At 48.7% G+C, this 13,239-nt stretch overlaps 1 protein-coding gene across 1 annotated transcript in view; it reads right to left on the reverse strand.

Moving 5' to 3' along the window:
- The window catches only part of IFT172 (intraflagellar transport 172), a 37,453-nt gene that overhangs the window by 23,283 nt on the left and 931 nt on the right, over window positions 1-13,239 (reverse strand). Inside the window, exons 2-14 of the mRNA XM_021706288.1 lie at window positions 10,121-10,299; window positions 9,810-9,922; window positions 9,339-9,378; window positions 8,979-9,044; window positions 8,690-8,769; window positions 8,386-8,473; window positions 6,584-6,798; window positions 5,593-5,716; window positions 5,081-5,176; window positions 3,125-3,286; window positions 2,731-2,784; window positions 2,412-2,515; window positions 1,837-1,922 (exon numbers count right to left, since the gene is read on the reverse strand). Coding sequence (XP_021561963.1) covers window positions 1,837-1,922; window positions 2,412-2,515; window positions 2,731-2,784; window positions 3,125-3,286; window positions 5,081-5,176; window positions 5,593-5,716; window positions 6,584-6,798; window positions 8,386-8,473; window positions 8,690-8,769; window positions 8,979-9,044; window positions 9,339-9,378; window positions 9,810-9,922; window positions 10,121-10,299 — 1,407 coding nt within the window. The remainder of the gene's footprint in view (window positions 1-1,836; window positions 1,923-2,411; window positions 2,516-2,730; window positions 2,785-3,124; window positions 3,287-5,080; window positions 5,177-5,592; window positions 5,717-6,583; window positions 6,799-8,385; window positions 8,474-8,689; window positions 8,770-8,978; window positions 9,045-9,338; window positions 9,379-9,809; window positions 9,923-10,120; window positions 10,300-13,239) is intronic.

Here is a 13,239-nt window from a genome sequence, read left to right on the forward strand (position 1 = left end):
ACTCACCTCAGCCTCCCAAAGGTGCAGGATTACAGGCTGAGCCACCGAGCCCGGCAACAGACAAATTTTAAAAAGAAAAAAAAAGTGCCAGTGTTTCCACCTAATTGAAAGGCTGAGGCAGAAGGATCGCCTGAGCCCATCAGATTGATGCTGCAGTGGCAGTGAGCGTGCCACTGCACTCTAGCCTGGGTGACGAGAGAGACTCTGACTAAAAAAAAAAAAAAAAAAGTAATATGATAAAACCATGACTCGTTTGTTTTGTTTTGAGGCAGAGTCTCACTCTGTCATCCAGGCTGGAGTGCAGTGGCATGATCACAGCTCACTATAGCCTTGAACTCCTGGGCTCAGGCAAGCCTCCCTCCTCGGGTTCCCAAGTAGCTGGGAATAAAGGCTTCTGTCACCATGCCTGGCTAATTTTTTGTAGAAGCAAGGTCTCACTATGTTGCCCATGCTGGTCTTGAACTCTTGAGCTCAAGAAATCCTCCTTCCTCAGTCTCCCAAAGTGCTGGGATTACAGGCATGAGCCCATCGTGCTTTTTTTTTTAGTTGGAGTCTCACTCTGTCACCCAGGCTGGAGTGCAGTGGCACACTCATAGCCACCGAGGTATTGACCTGCTGGGTTCCGGCGATCCTTCTGCCTCAGACTTCCAAGTAGCTGGAACTATAGGCACGTGCTACCATTCCTGGCTTAGTTTTTGATATATTGTAGAGACGAGGTCTTGCTAAGTTCCCCGGGCTGGTCTCACACCTGCAGGCTCAAGGAATCCACTTGCCTTGGCCTCCCAAAGCGCTGGGATTACAGGCTGAGCCACCGAGCCCAGTCTAAAGCCATGTTTTAATGTTTGAATTGTAAGTAGAATTCTAGAGCTACAAGGACCCTACTCCTGTGAACCCTGAAATTATATACAAACTTATGTGTGTACAGTATGTATTTTTCTAAGAGAAGGTTTACAATTTTCATTAGATACTCAAAGAGGTTGATGACCAAAAAGTTTAAGAGAAGAACTCTGTCATTTTACATACATTGAAAATGAGACCTACAGAGTAAACTGACTTATCCAAAGTCTCACAACTCACTACTGCTGGAATCTTGGAACTCTTGGTCTACATTATTATTTCCATTGGTCTGTAGTCCCAGTTAATTGGGAAGCTGAGGTAGAAGGATTGCCTGAGCTCAGCAGGTTGCAGCTGCAGTGGCCATGAATGTGCCACCGCACCCTAGCTTGGGCAACAGAGTGAGGCTCCGACTCAAAAGTAAATAAATTAATAAAATAAAATAGATAGGCTGGGCTCCGGTGATCCTTCCGCCTCAACCTTCCAAGTAGCTGGAATTACAGGTGCAGGCTACCATGCCTGGCTCATTTTTTGATTGATTGTAGAGATAAGGTCTCACCAAGTTGCCCAGGTGGGTCTCGAACCCACGGGCTCAGGCAATCCACTCACCTCAGCCTCTCAAAGGCACAGGATTAGAGGCTGAGCCACCGAACCCAGCTTTTTTTTTTTTTTTTTTTTTTTGGTGGAGGCAGAATCTCACTATGTTGCTCAGGCTGTTCTCAAAACTTCTGGCCTCAAGTGATCCTCCTGCCTCAGCCTCCCAAAGTGCTGGGAATACAGGTGTAATCCCACATACTGTGCCTGGCCCGCACATTTGTATTTATATTTAGATATCTAGGTATAGACAAGCACATAGACTAAACATAACACTGTAAGAGTGGGGTTACATAGTTACCTGGTGCTTCTCAGATTCCTGGATTCCCCAGTGAATACAGTCCTCTGGTATGGAACTGTATGTATACATCTATTTTGTAATTAAAATCATGAGAGAGTCTTACTCACCTATGGCAATAGTCTTAATATCAACAAGATAGGCCAGTTTCTTATTATCCTCCATTCCTGGCTGATGCCTCTCATTAATACGAACGCTGAAACATGAAGGGTGAGGTAAGGCCAAATGGGTTGAGGTGGGTGGAATGTTTACTAAGGGCTCTGAAGTACCACATGGGATGCAGTTTTTATTTATTATCTATTTTTTTGAGTCAGGATCTCACTCTGCCCCCCAGGCTGGAGTGCAGTGACATAATCAGGGCTCAGTGCAACCTTGACCTTCTAGGTTCAAGCAATCCTCCCACCTCAACTGCCCAAGTAGCTGGGACTACAAGCACATGCCACCACGCCCAGCTAATTTTTTTGATTTTTTTGTAGAAATAAGGTCTCACTATGTTGCCCAAGGTGGTCTCGAACTCCTGGGCTCAAGCAATCCTCCCACCTCGGCCTCCCAAAGTGCTGGGATTAGAGGTATGAGCCACTGTACCCAGTCATGGGATGAAGTTTTTAGATTAATCCAAGGACACAGAATCTTCAAAAAGGAATCTTTCTGGGTTTTTGGGATTTAGAGAATCTCATGATATTACCTGATGAGGCGGGGGTTTGTGAATTCAGTGCGTACGGAACCCAAGGCCTCGTTGTTCCCATATTCCACCAGGGTTAGCTCTCCAGCATTGAAGATCATACACACCTGGTGGGAGCGGGCTGGTTACACAGTGGAAGGGCAGTGCAGAGAGGACAGGAAGGGGGTGCCGTCAGTTCCCAGTGGCGACCACTTGCCCGGCTCTCCTGCCTAGCTCACCCTTTCCTTTCTTCCTTGCCGTCTTCCCATCCCTTGCCACTTGCTATCTTTCTCGCCCAGAAGCCAGAAGGAGGCTTACCAGGAGGGGGACACGCTCTACTCACCTTCTCATTTTCAAAGAAATACTTCTCATTGCCGCCAGATCCCTGCCAGGCCACCTGTAATTAAGCAATATGCACAATTACCCAAGACAGTGCTGGGAAAATGACAGGGTGGGAGGCAGAGAGATCGTGTTTAGGGAGACTTTGGCACTGCACAAAAGAGGTGTTCTGTCAGAATTTGCTCTGGTCCCAGTGATTCTGAGAGATGATGCAAGACAGTTCAAATACGGTGATTCATACTCCAGGATTCTAAATCTCCTGGTCTCCCTCCCTGAAACCAGGTCCCCTACACCAATATGTTAGTGTGTCCCATGGAGATGCTACCCCCTGGGACTTTGGGTCCCCAGAATTAGCAAGCCAAGATGCCTCATTTCCCAGCCCCATGTTGGGCGCCTACCTCACTAAGGCGATTAGTGTTCAGGTCCCCCAGCAGCAGTGTGTCTGATGTGTGGGCCACCAAGTAGCGCTCCTTCCCCAGGATTTTCACCTCCTCCACCTCATAGCCATAGTGTGACTTGAGCACCACACGGGTTCCCGATGACAGGTTCTTCACAATCACCTTGATCAAGGACAAGTCTGAGACCCTCAGGCTTCCCCAGCACCGAAAGGGGTGAAAACATGTGCCCCTGCCCATCCCCACAATGCTCAACAAAGTTAATATTGTGTGTCCTCTCCTAGCCCAGAATACTGTTGACAATAATGATGGCTTACATTTACATGGAGCTTTACTATTTATGAAATGCTTTCCTATATTAGCTCCTGTGATGCTCATAAGACATAAGATTCTAAAAGTTCCTGTCTATCTATCCATCTGGAGATAGGGTCTCACTACGCTGCCCAGGCTGTTGGTCTCAAACTCCTAGCTCAAACAAACCTACTGCCTCAGCATTTCAAGTAGCTGGGACTATAGGCATGAGTCATTGTGTCTGGCTAACATTTTTTGGGAAGAAGTCTCACTCTGTCACCCAACCTGGAGTGCAGTGGTACACGCTTGCAGCCTTGACCTGCTAGGCTCAGGCAATCCTCCCACCTTAGCCTTCCAAATGAATTCGGCTAATTTTTTTATTTATTGTAGAGACGAGGTCTTGCCAAGTTGCCCAGGTTGCTCTCAAATCCCTGGACTCAGGCAATCCTCTCGCCTCAGTCTCCCAAAGTGCTAGAAGTACAGGTGTGAGCCATCACGCCTGGCTACATTTTTAAAAATACGTCTGTATCCTCTGCTATAATAATCTTGGTTGGCCAGGCTCGGTGGCTCAGCCTGTAATCCCAGCACTTTGGGAGGGCAAGGCGAGAGGATTGCCTGAGCCCGCGGGTTCAAGACCCGCCCGGGGAACTTGGCGAGACCTGTCTCTACAATAAATAGAAAATTAGCTGGGCGTGGTAGCGCATGCCTATAGTTCTAGTTACTTGGAAGGCTGAGGAGGAAGAATCGCCAGAGCCCAGCAGGTTGAGGCTGCAGTGGCCGGGAGCATGCCACTGCCCTCCAGCTTGGGTGACAGAGAGAGACTCCAACTCAAAAAAAAAAAATCTTCTTGGTTAAAGATCAATGTCTTACAGATAATTATCTGTGCACTCTCAATGTCTAATGTTGCTGACACAGTAGAGAACGAATAAATGCTTCTGGAGAAAAGAATGAAGAAACCAAGAACAATAAATGGAAGGAAAGAAGAACAGAGGTAGAGAGTAGAGAAAAGTGGGCTCCCACTGAGCAACACCATACACAGTAACCTCAGGGACCTCAAAACAACAGAATTCACTTTGGTAATCTTGTTTATCAAATTCCCCAGTTGACAATGTCTATGCAGGAAGGTGTGAACGGCAATCTCTGTACCCCATACGCCTGGCCTGGTACTTACAACTTTTCTTTTTTTTTTTTTTTGAGTTGGAGTCTCACTCTGTCGCCCAGACTAGAGTGCAGTGGCTGCTCCCGGCCACAGCAGCCTCGACCTGCTGGGCTCCGGCGATCCTTCCGCCTCAGCCTTCCACGTAGCTGGAACTATAGGTGCCCGCTACCATGCCCGGCTAATTTTTTGATTTATTGTAGAGATGAGGTCTCACCTGCCCAGGTGGGTCTCGAACCCGCAGGCTCAGCCAATCCACTCACCTCAGCCTCCCAAAGGCACAGGATTACAGGCTGAGCCACCGAGCATGGCAACTTTTCTTACAATAAAGCTGCAAGAACTATAGGAGGAAAATTGCCAGGCTGCCCTGACATAGTCTGCTCCCCAGAAGTGCTCTGCCAGAGGGGTGAAGGTTAAATTCGAGACTGTGCTTATGGCCAGAAGACCAGGAAGTGCTTCAAGAACGAAGGAGCCACTTAACCTCTGAGCACAGCAGGTGATCAGCTGCTTACCTGGCTAGGTCCTACATACGTCAACTCAAACTTGTTCTTGTAAATGCTCCTTCGGAGGCAGCAGTCAAACTGCTCTACCCCACCACAGAGTGTGCCCTGGAAGGGAAGGTGACAGCATAAAATGGTGACACACACAAAACACAGGCGTGAGGAGAGCACCTAGAGACATCCTCAAAACCTAGGCTGTAGAATCTAGAGAAGAGAGGGCAGCAAAAGGGTTGGCAGCTTTGGGAAGAACCAAAAGGGGAGAGGCTGCAGTCACAGGACCCAAGGGGACCACATGTCGATGGGATGTGGGAGAAATCTGTCCTCCCTATACAACCCTCTGTCCCTTTGGCCTCCAATAAAGTATGAACTTCTCTTCCCTGCCTTTAACACCAGATTCTTAGGTTTAAGGTCAAAAGAAAAGAAGAGATTCTCTAGTGTTAGGGGAGAGTGCTTTAGGATAAAGCAGGATGTTTTTCTAGTTTGGCCAAAGTCACCAATCCAAAAAGGGATTGCTAGTAACATACCACACAGAGCCGTGAGCCATCCCGCTTCCAGGCCAAGGCAGTGACAGTGTATAAGTTGGCGATCTCCTTGGGCTTTGCCTCTTCCCAGATGCTTCTTCGAGGGCTCCAGTTGAGCACCCTAAGTCTGAAATAAAGTAATAAAGTACATGGCTTTTAGAAGAGATGGAGGCTGAGCAAAGGAGTGAAGATGGCTGGCAGCTGAAGGAAATTCATCTTGCTGTATCAGGGAAGGAAGGAAATGAAAGAGAACAGACAAGCTAGGCAGGCCAGAAGGAGAGGTGCAAAGGAAGTAAGCTGAGAAAATCAAGGCAAAATGTGGGGTAAGCACAGAAAACAAAAGATGAGGGCAAGTGAGAAAATGAGCTCTTAGAAGTAAAGAAATGTAGAAAAGGAAGATAAACGGTAGGAGTCAGAGAAGAAACAAACAAACAGGAGGGAACACATAAGAATGAAGGGGACAGGAAGAGGACTGACAAAGCTGAGGATAAACACTTTCCAAAGAAGTGATGAGACTAGACTCTGGTTGTTTATCTGCTGTTCCACCATTCATTCATTCGCCAAACATTTGAGCAAACATTATGTGCTACATGCTAATCCAGGCACTGAAGGTACAAAGAGAATACCAAGTCCACTTCTCAAGAACTCTTCAATTTTACTAGTTTGATGCAAACAACTAACATGGATGTAAAGTGATAAACTCTAAGCCAGTGGGTCAAAAGGGGCAATGGGAACACAAAGAAAGTGGAGGTGAATTCTGCCATTGGATCCCTGGGAGAAGCACAAAGTAAGGGCTCCCCACTGTGTGGAACTGCCAGTGCACCAACGCATGGTGGGAGCAGGGAGAGGAATGTATATATATCACAAACTGGGCATCTCTTTCAACACACATTTGCCTCTGATCCTGTCTCTCCCAGGTTCAGAGTAGCTTGGCTAAGGCAGAGGGTGTTCGTGGGGAGAGCAGGCAATAGATAAGACTGGAAAGGGAACCCACCTGTCATAACTTCCCAGCACAACGGACTGGCCCCCAGGACTTGCCACAGCTGTGGTGAACTCCCGCTCCTGAGGGTCTCGGCTATAATCAAAGGTTTGTAGTGCATGGCCTTCCTTTCCATAGGCCACGATCCTTCGATCACAGCCTGCAGCCACGATGCTGTTGGCTGCCCATGCCAAGGCATAGGGTGGGCATGGGTGGTTCACCAACTTCCCCTAAGACAGAAACAGAGGGTTTCAGTCATTCTGAGGATGCCACCCAGAGATTCCTAATTCCTGGCACCTGATACACTCACCCTGACCATCCCACTCTGCAGAGATCCTTCTCCCCACATTCCCACCCTAATCTTTCTGCTTCATACTCACATACGCACATGCAACATACACACTTGTTGACTTTGTGCTCTAGAAAAACCTCAAAACACTTGTGTGTTAGAGATCTTTAATATGCACCTAGTACGCGGGTTCGAGACCCACCCGGGCAGCGAGACCTCATCTCTACAATAAATAAATAAATAATCAGCCGGGCGTGGTAGTGCATGTCTGTAATTCTGACTACTTGGAAGGCTGAGGCCGAAGGATCGCTGGAGCCCAGCAGGTCGAGGCTGCGGTGGCCGGGAGCGGCCACTGCACTCCAGTATGGGCGACAGAGTGAGACTCTAACTCAAAAAAAAAAAAAAATGCACCTAGTAAAGTCCCCTAAAGGAGAGGCCCTATGCATTAACCAACACTGTTTAGGCCCACAGAGAACACATTGCTCCCTTTTTCAGGAGCATTAAATTTAATTAACTACTACATGAGTCATTTTTTTTTCTTGAGTTGGAGTCTCACTCTGTTGCCCAGGCTGGAGTGCAAGGGCCACACTCACAGCCACCCCAGTATCGATCTACTGGGCTCCAGTGATCCTTCTGCCTTAGCCTTCCAAGGAGCCGGAACTACAGGTGTGCACTACCATGCCTGGCTAATTTTTTATTTTTACTGTACAGACAAGGTCTTGCCAAGTTGCCCAGGCTGGTCTTGAACCCACAGGCTCAAGCAATCCATTTGCTCTGGCCTCCCAAAGTGCTGGGATTACAGGCTGGGCCACTGAGCCCGGCATGAGTAATTCTTAATGTAAATGATTCAAACAATACAGAATCATATAAAGTAAAATAGGAAAGTTTCCTTTAATCCTCCATCTTTCCCTCTTGCCTGCCTTAGAGTAAACTGTTAACTCTTTTTTCTTTTTTTTTTTTTGAGTTGGAGTGCAGTGGCACTCAGACTGGAGTGCAGTGGCCGTTCCTGGTCATCGCAGCCTCAACCTGCTGGGCTCTGGCGATCCTTCCGCCTCAGCCTTCCGAGTAGCTGGAACTACAGGCGTGTGCTACCATGCTCAGCTAATTTTTTTTTAATTTATTGTAGAGATGAGGTCTCGCCAAGTTGCCCAGGCGGGTCTTGAAGCCGCGGGCTTAGGCAATCCGCTCACCTCGGCCTCCCAAAGCGCTGGCATTACAGGCTAAGCCACCGAGCCCGTCCTCTTTTTTCTTTCTATATATATATTTTTTTTACATAAGTGGGAATAACTTTCACTTTCCACCCCCCTCAGAGTGTTTGTCACAAGGTCCCATCCACCTGAGTCTCTCCTCCTTACAAACAGGAAGCCCCAGTCTCCTAAACACTAATCCTCTCTGTGACCACATCCAACTTCCTCTCCCTGAGGCCTTGCTCCTCCAGCCTCCTCCCTCAGGATGTCAGTCCAGATGTCTTAGATGTCCAGCCCCCTAGGAGGACTCCTGGGAGTTCCTCGTGCCCATTTAGTCTTACCTGTGACTCTCCAGAGCCTTCGTCATCAAAAAAATACCTAACAATGGTACCATCTGCATGACCAGAGAGAAGTCCTTTCCCAGAGCAACTAAAAAAGGGGAAAAGGAAGACAGGAGAGATACACAGGAAGAGATCACAGTATTCCACCTCACCACGAAAGCCCCGTTCTCTGTCAAACACAGCCCTGCCTGTGGCTCCTGCTACCAGCCCCACCCATCTTTCATACTGTGTCTCCCAATCCAGGCTACCCCTCAGTTTTTTCCCAGCATTTCCAAGTGCTTATGATACCTTATTCCTGACTCACTTTGTTGTCAGTGACACCACGTAAGACTCTGTCCCATAGATGGTAGACGATTTATTAGTTTTGGTGTTTGCTAAACGAACCTGGAAATGGGAGAATGGACACAAGTCTAGTTAGGCCACTTTGAATTTCACCCAGTCCCTAAGATAAAAGGAAACAAAACTGGCCCCATGCGTTTTCCCCTAGTACACAAATGACTCTCAGGAAGAAGATGAACCAAATTCCTCTGTCCAGAACCACCATGCCTCCCTACCATTTCTCCCACCTCTCCCATTTCCCCTGCCTCCTTTACCTTCCCTTCAGCCAGGCCAAAGATAATAATGTGCTCCGCTGGCCACTGCAGACAAGTGACGGCACTCTATGAGAGAAGGGATGAAAGGGACAACCCCACCCATGTGAGTCAGCATAGCTGGAACAAGCTGGACACCCACCACGTACCACTCCAATAAACAGGGAAGAAGAGGAGGGGACATGTGCGGCTCGAAGGGGGACAGCAGGTGACGAGGAGAGTCAGGTGTCACCACCTGGCAGTAGGCAACATCAGACTCAGATGTTGGAAAATGCAACTCCCGACTGGATTTATAAGCAGATACACTGATACACGCTTGCTCATCCTAAGCTCCCAGGGACTGGTCTGAACTTTGAACTTTACCGTCTGGTTGAACTTGTTGCAGATAACCTTCTTGTCACCCCTGTCAAACAAAAGGAGGGAACCCTATTAACCACCACTCCACAAGCAAATTGCCAAAAATAAAGCCAAAGGAAGGAAAGAAAAGAGCAGATCCCTTCCCCGCCCCACTAGTGTTTCCGACCGCTCTGCGGGAGCCCCAAAAGGTGTCCGAAGGGACCCTGAGTAGCTACGTTAACAGCAGCGACACAAGGACACTTTGAGCTGCCCAGGAGCTCACAGGGCCTCCCATCGACCCCACTGGCTCCTCCAGGGACAGGACTGCAGAACAGGCGGGCAGGCAGAGGCGGGGGCAGCACCAGAAGGCTCTGGGCAGTCTCTGCCTACTGGCCCCAGCTCGGCTCCTCTACCTCCCTCTGCCCCCTGCCCAGTGAGGCATTTTTCGCGCCTTCGCCTTCTTTTGAGGGCCATCCCTTCTCCCGTCTCTATCCTCACCAGTCTTCTCCAATCTTGTAGACATAGATGATGTTGTCAGTCTGTCCTATGGCAATTTTAGTGGAGTCAGGAGAAAAAGCCATGCCCTTTACCATATAGCTCTTCCTGCCATACTAGGAGTTAGAAGGAAAAAGAAGTCATGAGGACACGTGAAAAAGAAAAGGTGCATGTATGCTCTACAGGCCTGAGGGGTTTCCACTGATAAAAGGTGGGGTAGTATGTCGTATGCCCAGGGCTAGGAGGCTGGCTGGGCGTCCCAGGCTCGTAAGGTCCCAGTGACAGGTAAAGGCATGCACGAACCCTTTCTTCACCTTCATGTCCGCTGGTTTGGTAGGGAATTTATCCCTCCGTTCTCCGTGTTCATCATACAGCAATACCACTCGGTCCACCGTACAGACAGCAAATTTGGCGTTGTTCTGGGACCAAGCCATGCAGGTCACCTTTGCAGCTGCATCCTGCAGAGCCAAAGGGGTAAAAATAAACCCAGGTGCTGGTCGCAAGTGCCGAAAGCATCTCCAGTTCCACTAACTTTAGTGTGACTTGGGCCGACTTTCTTGCTGCCACAGCCCTGGTCTCCAAGACCATGAGACCCTGGACTGTGATGACTATGTGCTTCTGGAGGGCCCACAGCACGACCGCATTGAGAGGTGCTAATGGACTGCATCACTGAACCCCACAGTGGCCTCCTCGGTCCTATGTCCCAGGTCTGCTGCTGAAACACATTCGATTGGTCTGACAAGTCTTGGCCTTCAGCCATTCATTCAATTAGTATTTTTCGAGCTAGGCTTGGTGGCTCAGCCTGTAATCCCACGCCTTTGGGAGGCTGAGGTGAGTGGATTGCCTGCGCCTGCGGGTTCGAGACCCGCCTGGGCAGCGAGACCTCATCGCTACAATAAATCAAAAAATCGGCTGGGCATGGTAGCACATGCCTGTAATTCCGGCTACTCAGAAGGCCGAGGTGGAAGGATTGCCGGAGCCCAGTAGGCGAGGCTGCGGTGGCCAGGAGTGGCCACTGCACTCCAGTCTGGGTGACCGAGTAAGACTCCAACTCAAAAAAAAAAAAAAAAAATTTTTTTCGAGCATCCTACTGAGAAAGGCACTTGGCTGGGGGCTGAAAGACGAAGAGCAAAACACAGATCCTGCCTCTGAATCTAATAAGATGGTGCAAAGAAGAAAGAGTCCCATGAGAAAAATACATACAAAATGCGGAAACAGTTTAGAGAAGCTTGGGAGAATTTTATGCTTAAATGACCAAAATCAGACATTGGAAAATGAATGCAGTTGAGTGGGAAATTATCTGAGATGGAAGGAATGGCCTGAGCAAAGGCAAGTTCTGGTTAAGAAGCAGCGATTTAAGCCCGGCACAGTGGCTCACCCCTGTAATCCCAGCACTTCGGGAGGCAGAGGCAAGAGGATTGCCTGAGTTCAGAGGTTCAAGACCAGCCTCAGCAATTTGGTGAGATCTGGTCTCTACAATAAATTAAAAAATTAGCCGGGCATGGTGGAATACACCTGTGGTTCCAGCTACTTGGGAGGTTGAGGTGGAAGGATCACCTGAGCTCAGCAGGTCCAAGCTGCGGTGGCCATGAGCATGCCACTGCACTCCAGCCTGGGTGACAGAGTGAGACTCGGATTAAAAAAAAAGTAGTGATTTAGTTTATCTGAAACTACTTTGAAAACAGTGGCATGAGGGAGGTCAGGTAAGAAAAGCAGACTGGGGCCAGGTTGGGAAGGGTTTTGAAGACAGGCAAGGAACCTGGGCTTATTTGGCAGGAAAGAGAGAGGCAGTGAAAGTTCTGGAATAGGGAATACAATAATTATAGAGCTGAGACTGAAGATGAGCAATGACACTTTTTCCCTTCTTTGCAGAAGCCCAAGTTAGAAGACATCATTTCCTAGAGAACTCTTCTTACCAGAGCTGCCCCTTCCAACATTACCTGTGGTCCTCTCTGGTTTTGCTACCATTAACTTCCTTGAAACAGGAAGACTAGCTTCTGCTCCAATTAAGTATTTGGACACTACACTTCTGGCTTAAAACATTAACTTTTTACTCCAAACCCACCTGTCACCAGAGTCTGAAGGAAAAAGGCTCTTTTCTCTCAAATCCTCCAACCCCCACCCCCTGCCCCACCCTCTATCACATCAGCTTAAAAGAACTGAGCTCCCCACCAGCCTCTGCAGATCAGCAAGCTTCAGCTCTGCCCTGTCCTGGGCATTCGGCCCTCCCTGCATCATGATGTCATCTTGAGAGACTGAAGGAGGATTTCTCTTCCAATTTCTCCATTAGGACAAGGGAATCTTTAAATTACAGATGCAGGAGGCAGCTTGCTGGGTTGAGCACAACTCTCTTTTGTTCTAATTTCCTTCTGTTGTCCAAATGCCACATCCTCTGTGACTTCCAAAACCAATTAACCCCTCTTTTTCTACAACGTGCACCTCCCTGAGGATTAAATGAGGCAGAGAATGGAATCACAGCTAGCCTGCAACAAGCAATTGCCACAGATCAGGCATTTCAGTAAGTGCTTGACATGGACAATCACAGCACTGAGGCACACGCTGTTACTATCTCCTTTTGCAGATGGTGAACAGAAGCACAGAAAGGCTCATAATTTGCCCAACTCTGCGGACAGCTTATAAGTGGCAGAACCAAGATTTAAATCCATGTTGCCATAAAACACATCCCCACCTTCTTTATGCACATCATCCTGATACACATCACGCACAGGCTTTTTTACCCCTTTGAGTTGGGTCTCACTGTCACCCAGGCTGGAGTGCAGTGGCACACTCATGGCCACCACAGCCTCCACCTCCTTGAGTTCAGGCGATCCTTCTGCCTCAGCCTCCCAAGTAGCTGGGACCACAAGTGCATTCCACCATGCCCAGCAATTTTTTGATTTGTTGGGAAAAGGTCTCACTATGTTGCCAAGGCTGGTCTCCCGAGCTCCAGTGATCCTCCTGTTTCAGCCTCCCAAAGTGCTGGGATGACAGGCATGAGCCTCTGTGCCTGGCCCCCATGCATGATTTTGCAACTCCAGGTATTAAGAGAAACTGTTGATCCAAGGACTTGAACAGATTGTCAAAATATTAACTTATCATATCAAGTTAAAGAGAAACCGCATTTTTATTCTTTTTTTTTTTTTATTGAGAAGACAGAAAAGCTCCGGTGGGGGGGGATGGCCTCTTGTTTTTAATGAGTCAGGGGTCTCACTGTGTTGCCCAGGCTGAGGATAGCGGCACAATCACGCTCTCGGCAGCCTCGACCAACCCAGCTCAGGCGATCCCGCCTCAGTCTCCGTGCAGCTGGACCGAAGGCGCGCACCACCACGTCCGACTAAGTTTCAGCCTTTTTCTGCAGACGCGAGGTCTCGCTACGTGGGCCCTGCTGGTCTCGACCTCCCGGGCTCACGCGATCCTCCCGCCCCGGCCTCCC

The sequence above is a fragment of the Carlito syrichta genome, unplaced genomic scaffold, assembly GCF_000164805.1.
Source record: "Carlito syrichta isolate Samal-C Ts95f unplaced genomic scaffold, Tarsius_syrichta-2.0.1 Scaffold315403, whole genome shotgun sequence".
NCBI lineage: Eukaryota > Metazoa > Chordata > Mammalia > Primates > Tarsiidae > Carlito > Carlito syrichta.